This window comes from Schistocerca nitens, chromosome 1, assembly GCF_023898315.1.
Source record: "Schistocerca nitens isolate TAMUIC-IGC-003100 chromosome 1, iqSchNite1.1, whole genome shotgun sequence".
Taxonomy (NCBI): domain Eukaryota; kingdom Metazoa; phylum Arthropoda; class Insecta; order Orthoptera; family Acrididae; genus Schistocerca; species Schistocerca nitens.
The window spans coordinates 712,563,540-712,588,833 of NC_064614.1; the positions used below are offsets into that span (position 1 = coordinate 712,563,540).

The 25,294-nt window shown below is 42.8% G+C and overlaps 1 protein-coding gene across 3 annotated transcripts in view; it reads right to left on the minus strand.

The window, feature by feature from the left end:
- Positions 1-25,294, minus strand: part of LOC126259870 (dipeptidyl peptidase 9) — a 203,654-nt gene that overhangs the window by 166,690 nt on the left and 11,670 nt on the right. For all 3 annotated transcript variants that reach the window (XM_049956949.1, XM_049956939.1, XM_049956932.1), the window contains 2 exons: positions 23,152-23,662; positions 716-851 (listed from right to left, as the gene is read on the minus strand). In XM_049956949.1, the coding sequence (XP_049812906.1) occupies positions 716-851; positions 23,152-23,640 (625 nt within the window). In that variant the 5' untranslated portion in view covers positions 23,641-23,662. The remainder of the gene's footprint in view (positions 1-715; positions 852-23,151; positions 23,663-25,294) is intronic.

Here is a 25,294-nt window from a genome sequence, read left to right on the forward strand (position 1 = left end):
ATTACACCTACATTACCATAGTGAAAGTATTTGTGGGACAGCAAGAAATTATTGAGCTTAGTCTATCAGAAAATGTTCTCAATAAAGACAAAATAATTTAATTGGATAGATGTGTGTGTTCTGCCACTGCTCAGTGAGTAGAATTTTCTCTCTCCAATTAAATTATTCTGTCAAAAATTGTTTTCATTGTTATATCTCAACAAAGACAAATACACACAACAAACACAGTACAACTTGGGAGTCAATGTCATACACATTCTCTGCATGCCACTGTACAATGCATTACAAGACTGAAATGGGTACAGCGGACATGGAGGAAAAGAAACACTGTCTTTCTTCGAGAGTTACAAATTAGTAAAGAAAGCTCTGTAATGCAACAGATACAGATAAAGGTAGTATGAGTACAACAGAAGAACAAATCCAATGAAAACACTTCAACAGCAGACACATAGCTGAAACACAACATTAGCAAAAGGTACTGAGGCTTAGGTTAGTACACATCAAAAAAACCTTAAAGAAAAGAATTCCAGAAAGAGCAGAGTTGACAACTAGACAAAATGGGAAAATTATGGGCACCAAAATATTTTACTTTGTATTGAATCAAATAGCCATGAAATACGAAAATGAACCTTCAAAAGGCAAATAACTTGTGCATTTCCATATAGAAATATGAACTAGATCGTATACAGCACAGAAAGATTAAAATAATTATTACCTGTAACAGCATGTGTAACCCAAATATCACTGTGACAAACATATGCAACAAGGTCTGGATTGGTTGGGCATATCATAGGATTTAATTTTGCACCACAAGGATTCATTCGTAGCTCGGATGGAAATAGAGGACCATTCTGAAATAAAAGAATTTCCCAAGGTTAAATATTAAAACTATCAGGGCAAATAATGAAATCAAGAGTTATTTTTATCAAAATACATAAGCAAATAGTTTCATATCTTTCTTACTCATATGTAAGACCAATGTTTTCCGAAAGCTTAGGAATACAACCATACAAACTGACAAATACTAAGGTGATATATAATATATCTTTTTCAGAGATTGTGTTAAATGTGATTCAGATTTATGCCAATGTTCTCAGAACCTTACTGTCATGAAATCAGGCAGTCCACAGTAGAGTAAATATCAGAATTAGCAGTGGTGGTGTGTGAAATTGTATGATCTACTACATTCCATTTGGATTCAAATCTTTGCCTTTCCCAGCCCACCGCATAGTTTTAACCAGTCATATAACCAACAGTAGCAAAATGCTCTTGCAAAGAGATGAGATTTCACTTCTTTAAAGTGAACTCATTATTCAAAGAATTTAATGACCACTGAGAATAATAACAAAGTGTTTGAAGCAGATACAGAGACAAGTCATCATCCCTCAAGATTTCACCAAGTTTTAAAAAGATGAAAAGTTGTCATTTGTAAGGGAAAAAATTGGAGAGGGATAGCAGTGGTGGTCAAGGAAAGTAAGGTGGCTGTTAAAATAAGCACACATTTTACGATCACAATGAAGTGCCACATGACAGCCATAAACATAAAAGCTGTGGATGTAATCATTACTCCAGACTTCACAGCTTCAGAAAAATGCCTTGCTTTTTCTCAGTATTAGGTCCAGAGTATTGTGCCTAATTTGAAAAAATAATGACATATTCATCATCCAAGACTATTGTTGTCCATGAATGGTCCTCTTTTCTGAAAGCATTTTCAGCATGGCTGTGATCTGATATTGTCACTAGTGACTCCTCACTGAATATAGACAAATTAGAGTTTAAGTTTAAGTTTAAGTTTAAGTGTGCGTGTGCGTGTGCTTTTGGGGCACTCAAAGGCGAGGTTACTGGTGCATTAATTCTTCTTTTGGTAGTTTGTAAAAGACATCTACTGTTCCAAAAACACAACTTGATTGCAGTGGTGATAAAATATTGCTGGAGTTCATATAGGAATCTCACAATAACATTTTCAAAACTTTTCCAGAAACTACTGCATAGTGTTGATAACTGTAACAACATACAAGGTATGATCAAAATGTAATGGGAATTTTTGTTTTTCTTAAAAAATCTTTATTTATTAATCAATATCAACTTTTCCCCTTCAAAGCAAACCCCGTCAGGTATAACACACTTCTGCCAGCATCTTTTACAATCTTTGAAGCACTTCTGGAGCTCACTTTTCATTATGATGTTCAGCTCCTGAAGCAATTCTGGTTTTACTTCATCAATGGTGACAAAATGACATCCCTTTGTGGTTCTCTTTGGCCTTGGGAAAAGACAGGAGCTGCAAAGGGCCATGTCCAACGAATGTGGTTGCTGAAGCAACATAACAGTTTTGATTTTTGCCAAAAAATCATGAACAAGCATTGAGCCGTGATCAGGAGCATTATCATGATGCAATTTCCATGAGTGGTTCTGCCACAATTCTGGTTGTTGTCTTAGGATTGCTTCACACAACAGCACTTAACTTTCAGGTAGTATTCCTCATTAACCATATGAGCATAAGACAGGAACCCATGATGGCTCTTCAGGCACTTTCCATTGGGACAATTGGGTCTTGGTTTTGGTGTTATACACACATATCCATATTTTGTCACCTGTTATAGCCTTCTTTAGAAGTTCTGGTTCGTTGTTGACTTTATACAGCTATTCATGTGTGATGTCTATGCAACAATTTAGGAACAATCTTTGCTGCTACATGTTTCACGCCCAAAATATTAAAAAAAGAAATTGCTTGGCATGGGCAAAAGGATATGCTGAAATCATCAACAACCTCTTTGTGGTTATGCAGTGATTTTTTCATAATCATTTTCTTTACTTCTCCCACACTGTCATCAGAAATTTGTGCACTAGGGCATCCAGGATGGTCACCATCTTCAACATTCTTGACTCTTTTTGAAATGTTTATACCGATCATAAACCCTTGCCTTATTCATAGAAGATTCACCAAAAGCGGCAGTCAACATTTCGAATGTGGTGCTGCACTTTATCCCATTTTTTCAAACGAAATGTAATGCATATTGTTTGATCTATTCTCTCTCTCTCTCTCTCTCTCTCTCTCTCTCTCTCTCTCTCAAGTCAAAATTTGTCAAGCACTCAAAAACACGAATAACCTTTTCCACCATTAACAGTGAACTAGGTGTTCAAAAGATATGAAAATGCAAACAGACATCAGGAACATTTGCACCACTACAATAAAAAAAATTGAAAAGCTGATGTACAAAGCCCACAAAATTAAAAAATCCCCATTACTTTTTGATCATGTCTAATACACAGATTATAGCATTTCATGTTGCATATTAAAACATTTTTAATCAATACTGCTTAATGAAAACGCTATAAGCAATATTCAGCTTCAAGTTCTTTACAGTACATCTGTACATGTAGATATAGTTGTCTGGCTAAAAGTATTGGCCAAACCAGCCAATATTACTCAGAATTGAACATACAATGGCATCACAGAGTTAAGTATCAATACACAGGCTGTTAGCCCCAAAGACATACCACAGTTATCCAGATTATACCTATGAACAGCTCTAATGATTAAAAACTGAGCAGAGCTCTCAGAATGAGCAGTTCCATGTGGATGAGCTTTCCTCGAAAATTTTGCAGCTTTTTCAATTCTTATAACAACATCTTTAAAAAATTAAAGATTTAAAATGCTTCATGGAGTGAAATATATTATTGCTGCACAACAGCTGCCAAAACAGGAGACCAAGGAGCAAGCATACAAACAGGCACAAAATGTTCTATATAGCCAAGGACAAGTCACTTTAGCACTTCTTCAGTTTTACTGCTATGTAGCAAAGGCGGTAAATATGAGGTCAGATAACAATGAAAAGTCACTGAATAGCCATTTGAGCCAAGAAGACATTGGTTAGGGGGAAGTTGGCTACATTGCACTTATCTAGCAGTCTATATATCTCAACTTTACAACCAATAATAATTTTAGGTGAATAAAAATTGTATCAAAACTACACTGAAGAGGCAAATAAGCTAGTAAACCTGCCTAATATCATGTAGGGCCCCATGAACACACACAAGTGCCGCATCACAACATGACATGGACTCTACTAAGGTCTGAAGTAGTACTGGAGGGAACTGACACCTTGAATCCTGCAGGGCTGTCAATAAATTAGCAAGAATGACATTTTCACTCTGCAGCGGAGTGTGCGCTGATATGACACTTCCTGGCATATTAAAACTGTCTGCTCTCCTGTAAAGTTTGGAAGGTAGGAGATGAGGTACTGGCAGAAGTAAAGCTGTGAGGACGGTGCGTGAGTCGTGCTTGGGTAGCTCAGTTGGTAGAGCACTTGCCCACGAAAGGCAAAGGTCCCGAGTTCGAGTCTCGGTCCGGCACACAGTTTTAATCTGCCAGGAAGTTTCAAATTAGCAAGAGTATGAGGGAGAGGAGATCTCTTCTGAACAGCACATTGCAAGGCATCCCAGTTATGCTCAGTAATGTTCATGTCTGGGGAGTTTGGTGGCCAGCAGAGGTGTTTAAACTCAGAAGAGTTTTCCTAGAGCCACTCTGTAGCTCTGTGTGGGGTGTTGCATTGTCCTACTGGCACTGCCCAAGTCCGTCGGAATGCACAATGGTGATGCATGCAGGTGATCAGAAAGGATGCTTCCGTATGTGTCACCTCTCAGACTTGTATCTAGATGTATAAGGGGTCCCATATCACTCCGACTGCACACGCCCCACGCCATTGCAGAGCCTCCACCAGCCTGAACAGTCCCCTTCTGACATGCAGGGTCCATGGATTCATGAGGTACATGTCCATCCACTTGATACAATTTGAAATGAGACTCGTCTGACCAGGCAACAGGTTTCCGGTCATCAAGTCCAATGTCCATATTGACAGACCCAAGCAAGACACAAATCTTTGTCGCAGTCATTAAGGGTATGCATGTTGGTTTTTGGCTCCAAAAGCCCATATCGATGATGTTTTGTTGAATTGTTTGCACACTGACACTGGTTGATGGCCCAGCATTGAAATCTGCAGCAATACGCAGAAAGGTTGCATTTCTGTCATGTTGATCAATTGTCTTCAGTCATCATCAGTCCCGTACTTGCAGGATCTTTTTCTGGCTGCAGCGATGTCAGAGATTTGATGTTTTATCAGATTCCTCATATTGACAGTACACTCATGAAATGATCGTACGGGAAAATCCCCACTTCATCACTACCTCGGAGATTATGTGTCACATCGCTCGTGTGCTGACTGTAACACTAGGTGCAAACTCACTTAAATCTTGATAACCTGTCATTGGAGCAGCAGCGTCTAACAACTGCACCAGACACTTACTGTCTTATACAGACATCGCCGACCACAGCACTGTATTCTTCCTACAATATTATACTTCTCATTTATTATTACGTTGTATAAAAAAGTGGTGCTATGATCGGTTAATATGATAAAAATCAATCACTTTATTATAACTCATGTGGCAGTACTCATATGCTGTGGCATGTGGCCACACCCCTCTCGGCACAGTAGCATGGTGGTGCATGCCATGTGGTTTCATCTAGTGCCCAGCTGGCACAGACAGTACAATACTGATCAGGAAAATGAGCCAGCAACCTCTTGTTTACACTGACTGTATTGAAATGGCATACTAACACTCTTGAACACATACAATGTCTGCAAGAAACTGTGTGAAAGCTAAAGCAACAAGGCTGGACAATAGGTTCATCACCACCTCCCCTCAGCGGAAAAGTAAGTTTTAACTGTTTTGGTGCCTCATATTATGAGGGTCTCTGAAGAGATGAAGAAAATTAGATTTTCATTATACAATACTTCTCATTGCTAGAAAGCAACGGATCACTCTCCCCCACCCTCCCTGCTCCATGAACAACAGAGCTTGCCACAGAGTGCTGGCTTCGTAATCATACATATGGCCATATCATAGGTGCAATCACACTGAAGGGTTATCTGTGGAGATACCAGATTAACATGTGGTTCCTGAAGTGGGGTAACAGCATTTTCAGTAGTCGCAGGAGCAATAGTCTGGGTGACTGGCCTTGAAACATTAACCAACATGCTCTTACAGTGTTGGTACTGCAGTATGGCAGAAAACAAGGAGAAAATACATAATTTCCAAGGACGTGTAGCCAAACTATACAGTTTAATGACAACTTGTTCAAGGTAAAATATAACAGAGATGAAATAGTCTCCCATTTAGATCTCCAGACAAGGCCTGGTCAGGATAATGATGTCACCACAAAAAGTCACACATTCTGTGGGTCGCAGTAGACCCAACAATCATGTAAGTAGGTTAGAGAACTTCTAAACAGAAATGGATAACAATCATGCAGGCAGGTTAGAGAATTTGAAAACAGAAATTGTTACGCTGAACTTAGATGTGGGAATTAGCAAAGTTTGGTGGCAAGAAGAACAGTGTTCCTGATCAGATGACCACACATTAACACAAAATCAACAGGAATAATACACGAGTATGTCAAATAATGAATAAGTAAAAAGTAATGCAAGTAAACTACTAAGATTAGCACAGTTAATGGAATGTATTAGCATAGTTAAGATAGACACAAATCCATAACCTGCTGCAGTAGTACAAGTATATGCTATATGCCTACTAGATATGCAGATGATATTGGGAAGGATTTATTTTTGAAGGATGACTAGAATGCAATAACGGGAAATGAAAACGAAGCAATCAACAAGGAAAACACAGAGTGGGGGAAAGAAATGAAATAGGATGCCACATGATAGAATACAGTATTGTCCAGAGAACAATATAATCATTATAAACACTTGATTTGATAGTCAGTACAAGAAACACACCTTGGGACACCAGAGGGTTTCATATAAATCACACAATGCAGGACTTACACTCAGAAACCACATTTAAAAATGCAAAATACTTCCAAGAGCAAATGTATACTCTGACCATAATTTATTAGTTATGAAATGCAGCTGAATAAATTGCAAAAAGGTAGGAAACTAAGCTGATAGGTAGGTTGGTTGGTTGGTTTAAAAGAGGGGGGAAGGAACCAAACTGCTAGACTATCAGTCCCCTGTTCCAAATAAAACAATGCCACCTGGGTGAGAATAAAACAAGTGAGATTGACAACGCAAATTGTAGAGAAAGGAAAAACCACAAGAACGACGGAAGGGCAACAAACACTTAAATGGGCAAAAGGGGAGAAGAACACCACAGAAATGCAACAAACAGGTAGAAGAGATTAAAATGACAAAACAGATTACCATGGCTGCTAACCATGATAATAAAAAGGAGAAGCCAGCCACTCTGCAACACATTAAAACCTCCACCCTAAAGGCACTAGGGTGGAGAACACAGACGGACAAAGTACGTGCACTAAAACTGATGCGGGTCTTCACAGCAAAGAAGGTAGCCATGGGTCGCCCAAGTGTGGCCAATGCGGAGCCGTCAGAGAACCACAAAGTCCCTGTAAGAGGCCTGCATGGAGGACTGCCACACAGTCATAGTCTCCTTAATGGCAAACAGTTTGTTGTGCATACTGAGACTATGCCATTCCGTTTCCCAAAGCTGAAAAACCTGGCGGCATGAAAAAGAACACAGGTCAGTTATTGGAGAGCCGATCTCCATAAGTGGTTTCCATGTAGCCTGTCAGCAAGTTCATTGCCTGGGATTCTGGCGTGTCCTGGGGTCCCCACAAACACCACTGAATGACCAGACCATTCCAGGGCATAGATGGACTCCTGGATGGTCACTACCAAAGGATGATGAGCGCAGCACTGGTCAATAGCTTGTACGCTGCTCAAGGAGTCAGTACACAGAAGAAATGACTCCCCAGGGCATGAACGGATGTGCTCAAGATCACGAGATATAGCCACCAGCTATTGAGTATGTCCTCCATGGACATACGCAAAGCCGACATGACCATCAGCCATTGAGCCATCGGTGTAAACCACTTCATGGCCACAGTACGTGTCAAGAATCGAGAGGAAGTGACAGTGGAGAGGCACAGGGTGAACTGAGTCCTTTCGGCCATGTGAAAGGTCCAGGTGAAGCCACGGCCTAGGTGTACACCACGGAAGTGTACGCGAACGGACCTCGAGTATAGGTGGTAAAGGCGACAACTCCAGTTCAGATGGAAGGGATCAGATGCGAACTGCAATTGTAAGCCCTGACTTGGGCTGCCGATGTGGGAGATGAACCGCTGTGGGTGGGAAAAGGAGACGGTAATTCAGATGCACAGGCGAAATACGAACGTGTGCAATGTAACTGGCGTGAAGTTGTGCACACCTGACCTGCGATGGAGGGACTCCAGCCTCCGCCAGGATGCTGGTCGCCGGACTTGTCCTATAAGCTCCCGTCACTAGTCGAATGCCACAGTGGTGCACTGGGTTGAGTAAATGCAACGCTGAGGGTGCCACCGAACCATAAACCAGACTCCCTTAGTCAAGGCGGGATTGAACAAGGGCTTTGCACAGCTGCAACAGTGTAGAGCGATCTGCACCCCAGTTGGTGTTGCTCAGGCAGCGGAGGGCATTGAGGTGCTGCCAGCACTTCCGCTTAAGCTGACGAAGGTGAGGAAGCCAAGTCAACTGGGTGTCAAAAACCAGTCCTAAAAAATCAATATGTCTCCACTGCAGTGAGAGGATTGTCAGGAAGGTAATGTTCTGGTTCTGGATGAAAGGTACGACGCTGACAGAAGTGTATAACACATGACTTTTCGACCAAAAACTGGAAACCGTGAGCTAGAGCCCATGACTGCACCTTGTGGATGGCTCCCTTTAGGTGCCACTTAGCAACACCAGTACTGGTGGTGCAGTACAGAGAGGGTGAGACGGATGGCCCTACAGCTGCTGCTTGACTGTTAATGGCCACTAAAAATACACTCAATACAGAGCCCTGCAGGTCCCCATTCTCCTGGATATGGAAGGGTGGGAGAGTGGGGGGGGGGGGGGGGGGTGGTATGAGGGGCACCAACTTGGACACAGAAAGTACAAAACCACAGGAAATTATGGATAAATATCGGGAGTGGGCCTCGGAGACCCCACTCGTATAATGTGGCAAAAATATGATGTCGCCAGGTGGTGTCATACGCTTTTCGTAAATCAAAAAGGACGGTAGCAAGGTGTTGACATCTGGAAAAGGCTGTTCAGGTGGCAGATTCATGAGACACAAGATTATCAATGGTAGAGAGACCCAGGCAAAAACTGCCCTGGCATGGAGCCAGTAGGCCATGTGACTCCAGGACCCAACACAACCGCCGACACACCATACGTTTCAGCAGCTTACAAAGAACGTTGGTGAGGCTGATGGGCCCATAGCTATTGACATCAAAAGGGTTTCTGCTGGGTTTGAGCACTGATACAATGGTGCTCTCCCACCAATGTGATGGAAAGACGCCATCACACCAGATCCGGTTGAATATCATGAGAAGATGCCGCTTGCAGTCAGAGGAGAGATGATTATTCATTTGACTGTGGATCCGATCTGGCCCAGGAGCTGTTTCGGGGCAATGTGCAAGGGCACTGAGGAGCTTCCACTCTGTAAATAGGGTGTTATAGGGTTCACTGTGGCATTTAGTGAATGAGAGGACTTTCCCTTCCATCTTCTGTTTGAGAGTGTGAAATGCTGAGGGGTAATTCTCTGACGCAGAGGCGCAAGCTTAGTGCTCAGCAATCGCGTTTGATCAGTAGATAACACGTCATTTGTTAGGGTCTGGTACCCAAAAACTCATTTGATCTTTGCCCAGATTTGGGAAGGTGACATAGGGCACCCAATGGTCGAGACGCATCTCTCCCAACACTCCTGTTTCCGTTGTTTCATAAGCTGGTGAACACAGGCACGGAGCCATTTAAAGGCTATGAGGTGCTCCAGGGAAGGGTGCTGCTTATGCCGCTGCAGATCTTGCCGATGCTTCTTAATTGCCTCAGCGACTTCCACAGATCACCAAGGGACTGTCTTTCACAAGTGGCACCCTAGAGAACGAGGGACCTTGTTTTCCGCCGCAGAAACGATTGTTGTAGTTACCTGCTCAACCACCACATCGATGTTCCCATGTGGGGGAGATTCAACGGTGACAGCAGAGGTGAAGGCTTCCCTATCTGCCTTGTTTAAAGCCCATTTGGGCAGGCACCCGTGGGTCTGACGCTGTGGTAGTGACAGGAAGATGGGGAAGTGGTCACTAGCACACTGGTCATCATGTGCTCTCCAGTGGATAGATGGGAAAAGGCCAGGACTGCAAACCGATCAATGGCCCAATATGTGCCATACTGAAATGAGTGGGGGCACCTGTATTTAAAAGGCAGAGGTCAAACTGTGAAAGTACATTTTCGACCTCTCTGCCTTGGCCATTAAGCACAGTGTCACCCCACAAGGGGTTATGAGAGCTAAAATCTTCCAAAAGTAGGAAAGGTTTAGGGAGTTGATCAATCAGTGCAGCCAATGTCTTCAGGGGTACTGCACCATCTGGAGGAAGATATACGTAGCAGACAGTTATTTCCTGTGTCGTCCTGATCCTGACAGCCACAGCTTCAAGAGGGGTTTAAAGGGGCACAGGTCCACTGCATACTGAGTTCAGGACATAAACACAAACTGCACCTGACACTCTATTATAGTCACTACGGTTCTTGTAATATCCGCTATAGCCGTGGAGGGCAGGGGTCCATATTTCTGGGAACCAGGTTTCCTGAAGAGCTATGCATAAAGCAGGTGTAAAGCTTAACAGTCGCTGTAGCTCAGCCAGGTGGTGGAAAAAATGCCGCAATTCCACTGAAGGATGATGTTATCGTAAGGCTGGGAAGGCATGGAGCGTGCAAGGAGGCAGGTTATGCCTCAGGGTCACCTGCTGCTACCTATTGAGCATTTGTAGCCAGGTCCACAGGGGGCACTAACATCTCCATCACATCCTCAGATGCAGAATTGATAGGAAGTGGTGGTGTTGGGGCCACCAGAGGGTCCTGTTTCTTAGAAGACTACTACTTAGTTTGCTTGCTCTCTCACTTCTCTTTAGGGGCTAGCTGGGAAGATTTCTCGGAAGCAGGTTCAGGCATGGAGGAAGATCATGAAGCTTTTCTTCCAGCAGCTTTTGGCTGACAAAGATTTGCCCCCTACCACCAAGAGGGCAGATGTATTCTGGTGGCCCAGAGGGCCCACTGTTCGTGGCACTGAGTGAGGAACCACTGGCACTTGAGACACCAATGGTGACGTAGCTGCAGCATATGTCGACATCAACCAAATGGGGTGTAATCTTTCAAACTTACGTTTCGCCTCTGTGTAAGTCAACTGGTTCAGGGTCCTGTACTCCTGCTCCTTTTGGAGTACTGGGCAGTCCTGGTGAGCAGGGGGAGTGGTGCTCTCAACAGTTGACGCAAGTGGGAGGTGGCGCACATGGAGTATCTGGGTGCAGTGGACGTCCGCAGTCTTGACATGTGGTGCTGGAAGTGCAAGGGGAAGACACGTGCCCGAACTTCCAGCACTTAAAGCATCACACAGGGGGAGGGACGTATGGTTTAACATCACAGCGGTAAACCATCACCTTGACCTTTTCAGGCAATGAATCACCCTCAAAGGCCAAGATGAAAGCACCGGTAGCAACCCTGTTGTCTTTGGGTCCCCTGTAAAGGCGCCTTTCTAAATTGGCGTGGAGCTCGTCGCCAAACTGCAAGAGGAGATCGCAATGGACAATGATCCCCTGGACGATGTTGAGGCTTTTATGGAAAGTGACAGAAACAGTAATATCACCCAGCTTGTCACAGGCGAGTAACGCTCAGAATTGGGCTGGGGATGCTGTCTCAATCAAGACTGCACCATTTCGCATCTTGGACAGCGCTGTCACTTCCCCAGACTTATCCTCAAGGTGTTCAACAAAAATTTGAGGCTTCGTAGATAGAAAAGAGTTCCCATCAGTTCTGCTACAGACTAAAAACCGAGGCGAATATGGCTCTCTCCGTTCTGTAGCCCTACGTTCCTCCCATGGTGTAGCGAGGGAGGGAAGCGATTTAGAGTCATATCTATCAGCACTGTATTCAATCTTGCCCTTCTTAGTGACTGCTGGCACTGTACGCCTTCTTAGTGACTGCTGGCACTGTACGGTCACCAGCAAGAGATGACTTAGTCCTCTTCATTGCAAGTCTTCTGCCCTGATGCAACCCACTCCGATCAGGGGCTTTCCCCAAGGGCACCACCCAGCCACAGCAAGGCCACATGGCATGATGGCCGTTGCCGGGAGTCCTGATACTCCAGGAAGACAGGGATCTACTCTTTGGCATAAGTGGGGAGTTTACAGCTCAGGCATCCGCATTGCGATCCCTGTGTTGTCAGGGGGCTACCACCAAATGGGTACATGACAGCCCCACCACAATGGACTGGCTACCATGCTGGATACTGGGTGCAGAGAAATCCAATACTGTCATGGGGGTGAAAGAGGACAGGAGACAACGGAAGTAGATGACATACCTCAGAAGGGTCCTCGCCAAAACAGTTGAATCGCAGGTGGAGATGCAAAGCCATGACAAGAGATCCAGGAGATCGACTCTAGGGGCACTATGGATAACTCATGCACCACATAAGGCATCCTTCCCCATATGGCCCACACTTCTGTAGAATTTTGAAAGTGGCAAATCAAAGCAAAGAATGGGACCTGGACTCATAGGGCCGAAAAGTGTGAGACTCCTTTTAGTCGCCTCTTACGACAGGCAGGAATACCTTGGGCCTATTCTAACCCCTGGACTCACAAGGGGAAAGCTGATAGGGCCTGGCTAAGTAAAAACAACCAGAGGTTCTAGAGAGCTTCAAAGGCAGCATTAGTCTAGACTGGCTAAAATAGACAAATGAAATACAATATAAGATAAATGTAAAGCTTTGAGTTAGGAAACAGTGAGGCAGCAGACAAACAACTAGGCAGAAAGAGAAAGCCTAGTAAAAATCTTTAGATAACACACAAGACATTGTATTTAATTGAAGAAAGGAGGAAATATAAAAATCACCAAATTAAGTAGTCAAAAGGTAATACAAATGTCTAAAAAGTGAGAATGACAAAAAGTTTCAGGTGACAAAACATCAATGGCTAGAGGAGAAATGCAAAGTTGTAAAAGCATACATGATTATAGGAAACATACATGCTGCATAAAGGAACATTAAATAAAACCTTGAAGAAAAGACAGACAGATGTGTGAGCATGAAAGGGCACAGACAGACAGACAGACAGTACCAAGAAAATAATGGAATATACAGAAAGGCTACATAAGAGAAAAAACCTTGAAGAAAATACTATGGAAAGAGAAGAGGGAGTCAATGAAAGTGAGACAGAAGATATGGTCAGGGTCTTTTTCAAAACATGTGACACAATAGTGACCCCACGGTTTTTACTACAAGAGTATCTTACGGATTGGACATTTTGTTCATATTGTTGTGCCACCACTATTTTTGGGGAGTTACGTGCAGCACTGGCAGAAGCCATAAGCAGCCAGCGAGAGCAGAACATCAGCATACTGTTTACAGGAACAAGGCTCCTTATGCATTGTGGGGCAAACTAGGCCCTTTGTCGAATTTGTCAGTGCAGCAGTAAGACAGGGTTCTTATGGTGTGCACTCAGCAGTTTCTCTGGCAACAGCCACAGGAACATTATTAGAACTGTGGCAAAGTGGTATAATGGCACAACAAATGAGCCACTACACCTTTTTAGTCACAATTCACAGCCTGACAGCCACCAAGAGCCCAGTCAGCCACCAATGCTGTACCATCTTCTAACACCAAGTCCACCTATTGGGACTTGGTGCCTCTTGACTGGAGAGCCACATCCAAGCTCACTCCAGCAGCAGATTGACTACTGCCCTGGGGTAGCAGGTCGTGGCAAGGGCAGTACAGCTGCTCACCCTTCTACACTAGTGCAGACATAAGGCACCTCACATCACCATTTACAGAAGTGGGATTTCCCATTGGTATGAAGGCATCACCTACAAGCCTTCTGGCCGTCTTCCATGCCGCTGATGCCAATTGCAGGTGGCTGCAGCACATCTAATTGGGTCATGTGCTGCCTGCTGGCCAGCAGGCATCAGCATTCCAGGGCACCTACGGGATAGATCATGCAGTTTCCCCACCAATGGGCCACAGAAATGTTATCAGGAATGTAGCTGGTAATGTTACAATAAATGAGCCATTATACAATATCAATAATGGTTTTTTTTATTACTTAGATTCACAGCCCTCCAGATCTACTACGACAAAGTGGCTGTACGATGGGTCAGTAAGAAGCCACCATGAACTGTATCAGCTACTACTGCCACACCATGTTCTTGCACACCAAGTCCTACTTCTGGGACTTGGTGCCTCTCCACCAGTGGGCCATCTTCAGGCTACCTACAGCAACAGCAGCTCGCCTTGAGAATGGCAGGTTGAGACCAAGGAACTGCAGCCACTCACCCATCCATGTTGGTGTGGGTGCCATGGTACCTCGCACTGTCACTTGCAGAAGTGGGATTTTCTGCCAGGAGGTTGACATCCCCTGCAAGTGCCCTGACTATCTTCCACACCACTAACCCCACCTGCAAGCAGTTGGTGGCACATCTAACTGGATCATGTGCTGCTAACAGGCAAGTGGCCGTCAGCATTCCAGAGTGCTTACGCCTGGGGCTACCAGCTGGTTGGTAGCCGATACCACATGACGTGTACCAACTCCACTAGCACACCAAGAGGGGCAAGGCCGCTGTGCCACAGTGTACAAGTGTGGCCTTATGAATTTTAATAATGTGATTGACTTTTACTTTAGTTACTAAACTACTATCAGCTTGCTCCTCACTATGACCTACCACCGCAACCCAACCCTGCACAGAAGTGGCCTGTCATCCCTGGGTCAACTTCAGAACTTGTAGGATTTGAAGGTCAGTGCCCGGATATCAATTTTCTAAAGCAGTATGCCACAGTTCTCAAAAAACTTCAGGAAAAAGCCTTTGAAATGTAGAAGTCTTTAGAGCACTGTTAAACACAAAACATTTCGAGAATTTTAAGTGTCACTGGGTGCCGAGTGCATGGCATATAACTCTCGAGCTCATCGCGACACTGGTTTGATTCTCATTAGCACCATACTTTTTACTTTTATTTCAATGCTATATTCAGCATCAAACAAAAATGTCGATTTTCAGATATTGACTCATAGACCCACTTCATTTGGCCTTTATTTTCATTTTTTTCTGATAAGATTTAAGATTGTTCGAAAAGGTTCAACAACATTACAAAGGAACATTCAAGATACATCATAAAAAAGGTTGACAATTCCCACTTAAAAAATATGAATGATCAAAAATTTCTGCATGTCTGCTTGCTGAATGTCGAGTCCTCTTCTCCAATTTCATCTCGTATTTTTTGTCTCAATCTGTTCATTCTATTCCACTGTCAAGTTAATGTGCTTCTCCATCCTCAAGTACTTCTTTTACACTGCTCTTTCTCCTTACTTTCAATTCATCACTGGCAAGACCACCACCTCTTTCACATTCCAGCACATGTTAATTTTAATATTACTGAACACACTAGAATTCCACTTAATATACTCTTTGCTATCTTAAGCAGTTCACTTAAATCTATTTCATTTGCCACCAGTTCCACTTTCCCTTGGCCCATTCTAATAGATTTCCAAAAGAATGCTGAAGCATGTCTCTCACCATGGACTATATATACCCTGAGATAGAATGTGTTCTGTCACAAAAGGATAATGGAACATTCTAGAATATTCAAAAACGTTCTTGAACATTTTAAAACATTCGGGCCAGTCTCTACCACTTCTGCACTATTTCAGCTGCTACACTGACTTCTCATGAGAAGGCCATTGGTGCAATGCTCTCTTTCAGACATCCGTATCTTCAAACCCAATCCCTTCCAAACCAAAAACAAACAAAGTTTTATATTTACTAAAACGTATGACATAAGAGGCTGCTACTCAGGTTGCTGACTGTATGTGGGGTGGAAACTTACAGTTAGTGGTGGGTGTGACAAGACATCCTGTGAAACTTCACTAAATGCCTTCTCTGGAAACTACCTAGGGCAGATAGTTAGGACACCCCCCCCCTCCTCCTTATGATGGAAATACAGGGTGTATCAACAAGAATCATTCATGTTGACACACCTATATTTCTGAAACTAATAAACAAATACAATGAATTTTGTTTTTGATGAATGGGAAAATCAAAGTTTTTTCTCACACATTTTCATAGGTGTTCAATATGCTCTCCTTGAGATGCATGGCATATGTCAATGCAGTATTCAAATTGTTCCATACTGAAACGAGCATGTCTTGAGTTACAGCTTCCACAGCTGCTGTTAAGTGATGTCTCAGTTAATTCATTGTCGATGGTAACAGAGGCACATAAACAGAGTCTTTTATAAACGGCCTTGCCGCAGTGGATACACTGGTTCCCGTCAGATCACCGAAGTTAAGAGCTGTCGGGCGTGGCTGGCACTTGGATGGGTGACCATCCCGGCCGCCATGTGCTGTTGCCATTTTTCGGGGTGCACTCAGCCTCGTGATGCAAATTGAGGAGCTACTCGACCGAATAGTAGCGGCTCCGGTCAAAGAAAACCATTGTAACCACCGGGAGAGCGGTGTGCTGACCACACGCCCCTCCTATCTGCATCCTCAACTCAGGATGACACGGCGGTCGGATGGTCCTGATGGGCCACTTGTGGCCTGCTGACGGAGTGCTTTTTATAAACGCCCACAATAAATAATCACACACAGTCAGGTACCTTGGAGGCCAATAAAGTAAGGCTGAATTATTTGGTCCAGTTCAATCAATTCATCATTCAGTAATCCTTTGATTTAAAAATTCCCGCACTTCCAGCTCCTGTTGGTAAATAAAGTTCTTCAAATCAGTGTCCAACTGTGGGAAAAGAAAGTTACTCAAGCATATTGAGATATGTGCTTCCCGTAACAGTGCTCTCGGTAAAGAAAAATGGACCGTAAACCTTTTCCCATGAAACTGGACAAAACACATTAAATTTTGGAGAGTCCCCCTCATGTTGCACAACTTCGTGTGGTTGTTCCATACCCCGTATTCTCACATTATGACAGTTCATCTTTCCATTTAAATGGAATGCTGCCTTGTCACTAAACACCAAGCATGGAAGAATACTGTCATCATCCATTTTGCCAAGAATGAAATTACAGAATTCCACACATTATTTGTTACTTTCATGAAGAGCTTGCAGTAGCTGAATTTTGTATGGTTTCATGTGTAAACATCAATGCAACACGTCAGACAGACATTGGAGGGGCATACTGAACTGTTGAGCTGCACGGCGAATGGATTTCTGCAGACTCCTTGTGAAACTATGGCGGATACGTTCAATGTCTCAGGATGGCCTGGCGATTTTCCTTTACACAAACAACCTGTTTCTTGGAACTGTTCATGCCACTGTCTAATGCTCTGTAAGGTAGGAGAATCCACACCATACCTAGCACAAAATTTATGTTAATCAGTTATTACTCATTCACACTGCACAAAATGTACAACACATAATGCTTTCTGTTGTCCCAACACCATTTTTACTCTAACTCTAGAGTTTGCTCTTTCCAACAGTACACTGCTCATGCACATATCTCAAACATAATAGGCCCAATACTTATGATTTTTTTTTTATTTTTTTTTTTAATTGAAATATTCTTTCTGATACACCCTATATATTGGATCTAATAGCAACAAGTAGACCTGACCTCTTACAGGATGTCCACATCAAAACTAGCACCAGTGACCATGATAAGGTTGTGGCAACAATGACTAACAAAGTACAACTAAAACAAGCAGAAAGCTATACATGTTCAGTAAAGTACATAAGAAATCAGTAGTGTCACATCTCAATGAGGAACTTGAAACTTTCAGCACAGAGCATGGGCATGTAGAGGAACTCTGGCTCAAGTTTGAAAGAATAGTTGGCCATGAACTGGACAGATATATCCCAGTAGAACAGTTCATAATGGGAGGGAACCTCCACAATATACAATCACTGTAAAGAAACTTCTAAGCAAACAGAGATTACTGCATAATACGTGTAAAACAAATTGGAGGGCTACAGATACAGAGATGCTGAATGAAATGCATTTGGCTGTCAAGAGATGCCTTCAGTGACTACCGTAGCAGAATATTTTCACGTTATCTTTCAAATTCTGATCATATGCCAGGACTGTTGGTGGTGCCAAAGTTAGTTTCCAGTCCCTAGACAATGAGACAGAAAGTTAAACTGAGAATAGCAAAGCAAAAGCTGATACCAACCATCAACAATTATTTAATAAACAAAGAGGGTTAAAAAAACAATCATAAGTAAATATTTTAACATAAAGACAAACCAAAAGAATTAAGAAAATCATTATTACACTCCGTTTTCAAATGTTCCTTTACAAAGGAAAACCCAGGAGAATTGTCCCAATTTAAACCCTGCACTACTGAAAAGATGAATGAAATAAGTATTAGTGTCAGTGGTGTTGAGCAGCAGTTGAAATCGTTGAAATTGAACACAACTCCAGGGCCCAATAGAATGTGTATCAGATTCTACACTAAATTTGCAGCCGAGTTAACCTGTCTTCTAACTATAATCTATCCCTTGAACAAAATACTGTACCCAGATCTTGGAAAAAAGACACAGGTCACACGTTTCTACAAGAAGGGTAGTAGAATTGATTCACAAAACTACCGTCCAATATCCCTAACATTTATTTGTTGTAGACACTTAGACCATATTATAATCTCAAATGTAATCAGGTATTTTGAACAGAATGACCTCCTGGATGCCAGCCAACATGGATATTGAAAACATCGATCATGCAAAACCCAACTTGCACTTTTCTCACATGACATAGTGAAAGCTTTGGATCAAGACAGTAGGGTACATGAAGAATTTCTTGATTTTCAAAACACATTTGACTCAGTACCACACCTATGCTTATCGGCGAAAGTACGACCATTTGGGGTATCAAGTGAAATGGATTGAGAGTCATTGTCAGATGCAGAGTAATTCAGGTTGGCCCCAGGGAAATGTGTTGGGACCCTTGCTGTTCATGGTGTATATTTATGGCCTTGCAGACAATATTAATAGTAAAATCAGGCTTTCTTGCAGATGATGTATTTACATATAATGAGGTACTATCTGAAAGAAGCTGCATAAATATTCAGTATAATGTAATTGGATAGATAAAAAATTTGCTCACCAGGCGATGGCAGAACACATATCTAAATAAAGATTTTACACATGCAAGCTTTCGGAACCAGTGGCACCTTCTTCTGGCAGAAGTGTTGAAGGGGAAGGAAGAAGGATGAAGTAAAAGGACTCAAGAGGTTTAGGAAAAGAGGTACAGTTTGGAAAAGTCACTCATAACACTGGGTCAGGGGAGATTTATCAGACGGAGTGAGAAGAAGAGACTGATTGTTGGGGACTGCACTGGACGAGATTTGAAAACCCGAGAGCTTAAAGATGGAAAAAGGGTAATATGCAAGGCAGAGATTACAGTTAAAAATTGTGCATGAGTTAATAATAGGGAAAAGCCAATTGCACTGTATGTAACAGAGGTGGGAGGGGGATAGCGAAAAACAGACACGTCATAAAATGAAAGATACAGAGAACTTAAGCTGAATGAAGACAGGAGCAGCTACTGTGAAGAAATGCTGAAACGGAAGAAATTAACATTAATTAAAGCCAGGTGGGTGGCGAGAACCAATGATGTGTTGTAGCACTAGTTCCTACCTGCAGAGTTCTGAGAAACTGGTGTCTGGGTAAAGTATACAGATGGTGTGTGTAGTGAAACAGGCACTTAGGTCATGAGTTGCATAGTACAGCATGCTCTGCAACAAGATATTGTTGTGTTGCCGGTATACACCCTCTGCCTACGTCCATTTATCCTGTCTGGTAACTTGTTGGTAGTCGTCCTCATATAAAAGGGTGAAGAGTGTTTACATAACAGATGGTACATGACGTGTCGTTTCACAGGTGCCTCTCCCTTTGATATTACATGTTTTATCAGTTACAGGGCTGGTAAGGATGGTGGTAAGAGAGTGCACAGGACAAGTCTTGCAGCAGGAACAGTCATAAGGGTAGGAGCTAAAGGTAGGATAATGGGTGCAGAAGGAGCATAGGATCTGACAAGGATATTGCGCAGATTGGGTGGCATGAAAAGCTATTCTAGGTGTGGTGTGCAAAATCTGAGACAGAATGGATCTCATTTCAGGGCATGATTTTAGGAAGTCATGGCCTTGAAGTATTTGATTAATACATTCAAAACCAGGATAGTACTGAGTGAGAAGCAGCATGCTTCTTTGGAGTGATTGGCAGTACCAGGATTGGGCATGATGGCCTGGGAAATCTGCTTTTGAACAGGCTGGTGGGGTAAATATATCCAATGGAGGCTGAGGTGAGAATGGTGGTGTATTACTGTAAAGTGTCTGCACCCGAACAAATATGTTTGCCTCAAATGCCAAGGCTGCATGAGAGGGATGACAATTGTCAAAATGTAAGTACTGTTGTTTGTTAGTTTAACATGGATATAAGTGTGTAACTGGCCTTTGATGAGGACAAGATCAACATAAGGAAAGTGGCACAGAATTCAGAATAGGACCATGTGAAATTTAAATGGGAGAAGGTATTTAGAGATACCAGGAATTTTAGGTCAGCCCCACCATGAGTCCATATGGCAAAGACGTCATCAACCATGGGCTGAAGGCTTATGTATCCCAGGAAAGCCCCCTCCAATGACCCACGAAAAGGATGGCATAGGAAGCAGCCATTCTGGTTCCCATGGCTGTACCCTTGATGTGTTGGTATGTCTGTCCCTCAAAGGTAAAGTAGTAGTTGGTAAGTAAGTTGATTAAGGTGAGCGGGAAGGATGTCATAGGTTTGGAATCTGGTGGGTGCTGATTGGGGAAATGTTCAGCAACAGGCAGACCATGTATATGGAGGATGTTGGTATAGAGGGAGGTGGCATCAATGGTAACAAGCAAGGTGTGTGGTGGGAGTGGGACAGGCACACATTTCAGACGATCAAGGAAATGGATGCTTTTTTTACTACAGTACATAAGTCTATGCTATGGGTTGCAGATGTTGATCAAGTAAGGCAGATATACGGTTAGTGAATCCTTTAAAAGCCAACAACTACAGGGCAGCCAGGATGGTTGGGTTTGTGTATCCCAGGAAGAAGATAAAAGGCAGGGCTGCACGGTTTGGGTGGGGTAAGAAGTTATATGGCTTGGGGGGTTACTCCTTGTGAGGAGCCTGAGGTTTTAAGGAAGGACTGTAGGTCAATATGAATCACAGGTATGAGATGTTGATGGCAGAAGCTGTGTGTAGAGGTGCCAGACAATTGGCACAGACTTTCACTAACATACTCCTGTCAGTCAAGTACCACAGTGGTAGATCCTTTATCCACTGGGAGGATAATGATAGAGCCGTTAGCTTTTAGGGAACACAGAGACTGGAGTTCTGCAGAGGAAAGGTTAGGGTCATGTTGTAGGGACCTGAGGAAGGGTTGTGAAGCAATTCTGGATGTGAGGAATTCTTGGAAGGCTTGTAAAGGATGATTCTGAGGTAATGGTGGTGGATCAAGTTGGGATCATGGTCGGAAATGTTCAAGGCAGGCTTCAAATGTCAGGTTTGCTATTGGAAAAGGTTGGTATTCAGTCAGACGATAAGATTTCAAACTGGTGCAGAGATTGCCAACTTGCTCTAAATGTTCAGAAATGTAAAATTTTGCACTTCACAAAATGAAAAAATATAGTATCCTATGACTGTAATACCTGTGAATCACTGTTTGAACTAGCCACCTCATACAAATACCTGGGTGTAACACTTTGCAGAAATATGAAGTAGAATGATCACATAGATTCAGCAGTGGGCAAAGCAAGTGGTACACTTTGGTTTACTGGTAGAATACTGGACAAGTGCAATCAGCCTGCAAAGGAGATTGCTTACAAATCACTTGTGCGACCAGTCCTAGAATACTGCTCAAGTGTATGGGACCTGTATCAGAGAGGACTAACAGGGATATTGAACATATACAGAGAAGGGCAGCACGAATGGTCACAGGTTTGTTTAATCCATGGGAGAGTGTCACAGAGATACTGAAGGATATGAACTGGAAGACTCTTGAAGATAGCCATAAACTGCCCTGAGAAAGTCTACTAACAAAGTTTCAAGAACCAGCTTGAAATGATGACCCTAGAAATCTACCACCATCCCATACATATCGCTCACATAGGGATCATAAGATTATAATAATTACTGCATGTACATAAATATTCAAAAAATCATTCTTCCTGGACTCCATATGTGAATGGAACAGAAGGAAACCCTAATAACTGGTACAGTGGTATGCAGCCTCTGCCATGCACCTCACGGTGGTTTGCCGAGTATAGATGTAGATGTAATAATTGTTCATTAACATTTATATTTAATAGTAAGTATAGAATTTAAATAAAAGGAAAAAGTTTCAACACGTGAAAATCTAACCAGCAATTTCATTATTATATAACTTACAATACACTTAGATATCAGTGATCTATTAAAATGCTCAAAATGTTTTCTACATAACAGCACTCTCAAATGATCTAATCTTCAGTGGTGATTTTTTTGGAATTTTTTTTCACTCTAGCAATACCAACACGTTATCCACAACACACAATGCCAATAGGGCGAGGGGTGTTCTTTATACCTAGCCTAAAAAATTTTAAAAACTTAACTGTTGTTGATTTCTATTAATAACATTCTTTTTACAGGGGTGTAAGTAGGGTCCAGGGCCTGAAACTATACTTTAGCACACTCCCCTATATCATTGAAAAACAATCCCTGAAGCTATGCCTAGGTCATGTAGCTCGGTGTAAGAATGCCATATACATTCCTCGGAAGTCACAGGAACATTTCAAGCAACATAAAAAATTTACCTGAGAATGAAATAATATAAAATTATTTAGAATATTTTTTTGTCTCTTGAAAAATATCTTTTTTGGCAAGCTATTTTTTAAGCAACTCCTCAATTCTGATCATGTTAAACATAATACAACTTTGAACACACACAAAGTCAATTTTTCCTCAACTTTAACTTTCAAGTTTAAACATGTGCAAATTGAATGAACTTTCATCATAAGGAAGCATTAACATTAAGGCATGAAACAATGTTTTTATACAAAGGACTGAAAGCTGGCAAAAATATTTCACTGAGAGGCTTACCGAGAAACCAGTGTCCAAACACTGGAAGAGGCTACCACCAGCAGGAAAAATGATCTTCCCAGAGGCAGGGTGCAATTCGTACGATGCTACACCAAATGAAGCAAGCCTGCGCCGCTCCCACAACAACTGTTCCTCACGCGAGCGGCCTGCTCCTGTTGCTATACCCCTGGGAAAGCCGCCTTCGACAGCGTGCTGCCAGGGCAAAGCGTAAGGGCCCGGAGGAGGACCAGGGCCAGGACCAGCATCAGCATAGAGCAGCGCTGTCTCCCAACCACGCTTTGGTGTGCCCAGAAAGTATATCCGAGTACGGCCGTCTGGTAAAGGCCTGAATGAGATCTGTGATGGTACTGCAGTTGAAAGTGACGAAAGTTGTCGTCTCAGTTCGTGCACTACAGTCCGCAGCCGAGCCCATGATCTAGGTGGACCTGACCTAACTGTGTTACCAGCTGTCTCCAGTACATCCAAATCTCCAGCTCCACTGCTTGACATCCTCCAGTTTTATGACAGCACCCTAAGAAGATTGAAAAGGAACATCACATTCATCAACTTATTCAGTAACATTTTCACACATTAATAGTTGTCTCCATATAAAGCAAACAGGGGTTTTAACAGTTATGGAAAGGATGGATTGGTACTCACCATAAAGATGACACGCTGAGTTGCAGACAGGCACAACTACAGTCTGACCTATACAGCCAGAGATAGCTGTCGTGTGTGTGAGGTGTGCTCGCTTGTGTGAAAGAGAATGTGTTTCTGTTTGTGATGCAGGCTTTGGCCAAAAGCGTAACAGTCTTTTCATTGTGCCTGTCTGTAATTCAATGTGACATCTTTATGATGACCAGCAATCTATCCTTTTCACAATCGAAGATCCAACCTGGACTTTCAATTGTTTAGAGAGTGATTTAATAAGTCATTCCTAACTAATGATAAATATAGTTACAACATTACAATATTATGAGATTTTAGAGCATATATTATCATACTGGACTGGTACAGATATTAGAAAAAAATTTAAAATTAAATTTTCTTATAAATTATGTAAAAATCACGTAAAATAAATAATAACGGTATAACATTTTTAAGACCTTGAGCTTTCTGACACAAATGTTCCTTCACCTGGAACTTTAAGAGAACTAATGTGGTTATGTGTTTAAAGGGACTAGACTACTGGGTCATCAGTCCCTCATGAGGGAAACGTAAAAATGTAACAAGCAAAAACATGGGGATTTAGCTGCTCAAACTATATAAATACGTTAAAGAGTTTAAAAGGGCGTGACAGTAGTTTTAACACTCTAGGTAAAAGAAAAGAGAGATCATCCAGGCAGTGTCTTGCACAAGAGGGTCTAAAGGCAAAACAATGAGGGAGGGGGGGGGGGGGGGGGGGGGAATAACCTGCAGTCACTTTGAAGTCACAGGGGGAGGCTCTCGCCGCCTCCTCCCCCCCCCCCCCCGCCCCCCTACAACCACCCCTAACAATGGAACTGTAGGAGTGTTTTATGTTAGAGTAAAATCCACTTTCCCTTAAGAACTGCAACAATTCGGTAGGAGCTGTTACGTCATCTGCAAGCATCTGAGGTAGGCAAGCGGAGTGTGTGCCCCAGATGGGCCAGTTGGGTGCACTCAACAAGAACATGTGCTATCATCAGTAGACTACCGCAGCTGCCGTGAGGAGAATTATCCTGATGCAGAAGGATCTCATGTGTGTGTCTCGTGTGGCTGATGTGTAGTCGGCACAACACAATGGCATCTTCCCGAGAGGCCTGGAAAGATCTCTGCCACACCAATTCCCAGAGCCTCAAAATATTGCGACGAAGCTGTAATTGTGAACCTGTGCCCAGTACCCCAACGTCAAGTTGATCTCCTGTAGTTGCATCTTTAGCTAGACAATCAGCAAGTTCATTTCCTGGAATGCCTATGTGGCTCGGTGTCCAGATGAAGGTCACTGTCTTTCCAGAGCTGTAGAGGTCAGCCAGTTGGTCCTGGATGTTAGTTACCAAAAGATTTTTGGGGTAGCACAGGGTTATGCTGTTTAAGCAACTCCTGGAATTACTACAGATCAGACAGTTTGTCATGACCTGGGATTTGATGTACTGCAAAACCTGAGAGAAGGCAACCAACTCTGCAGTGTATAACCTGCAGTCAC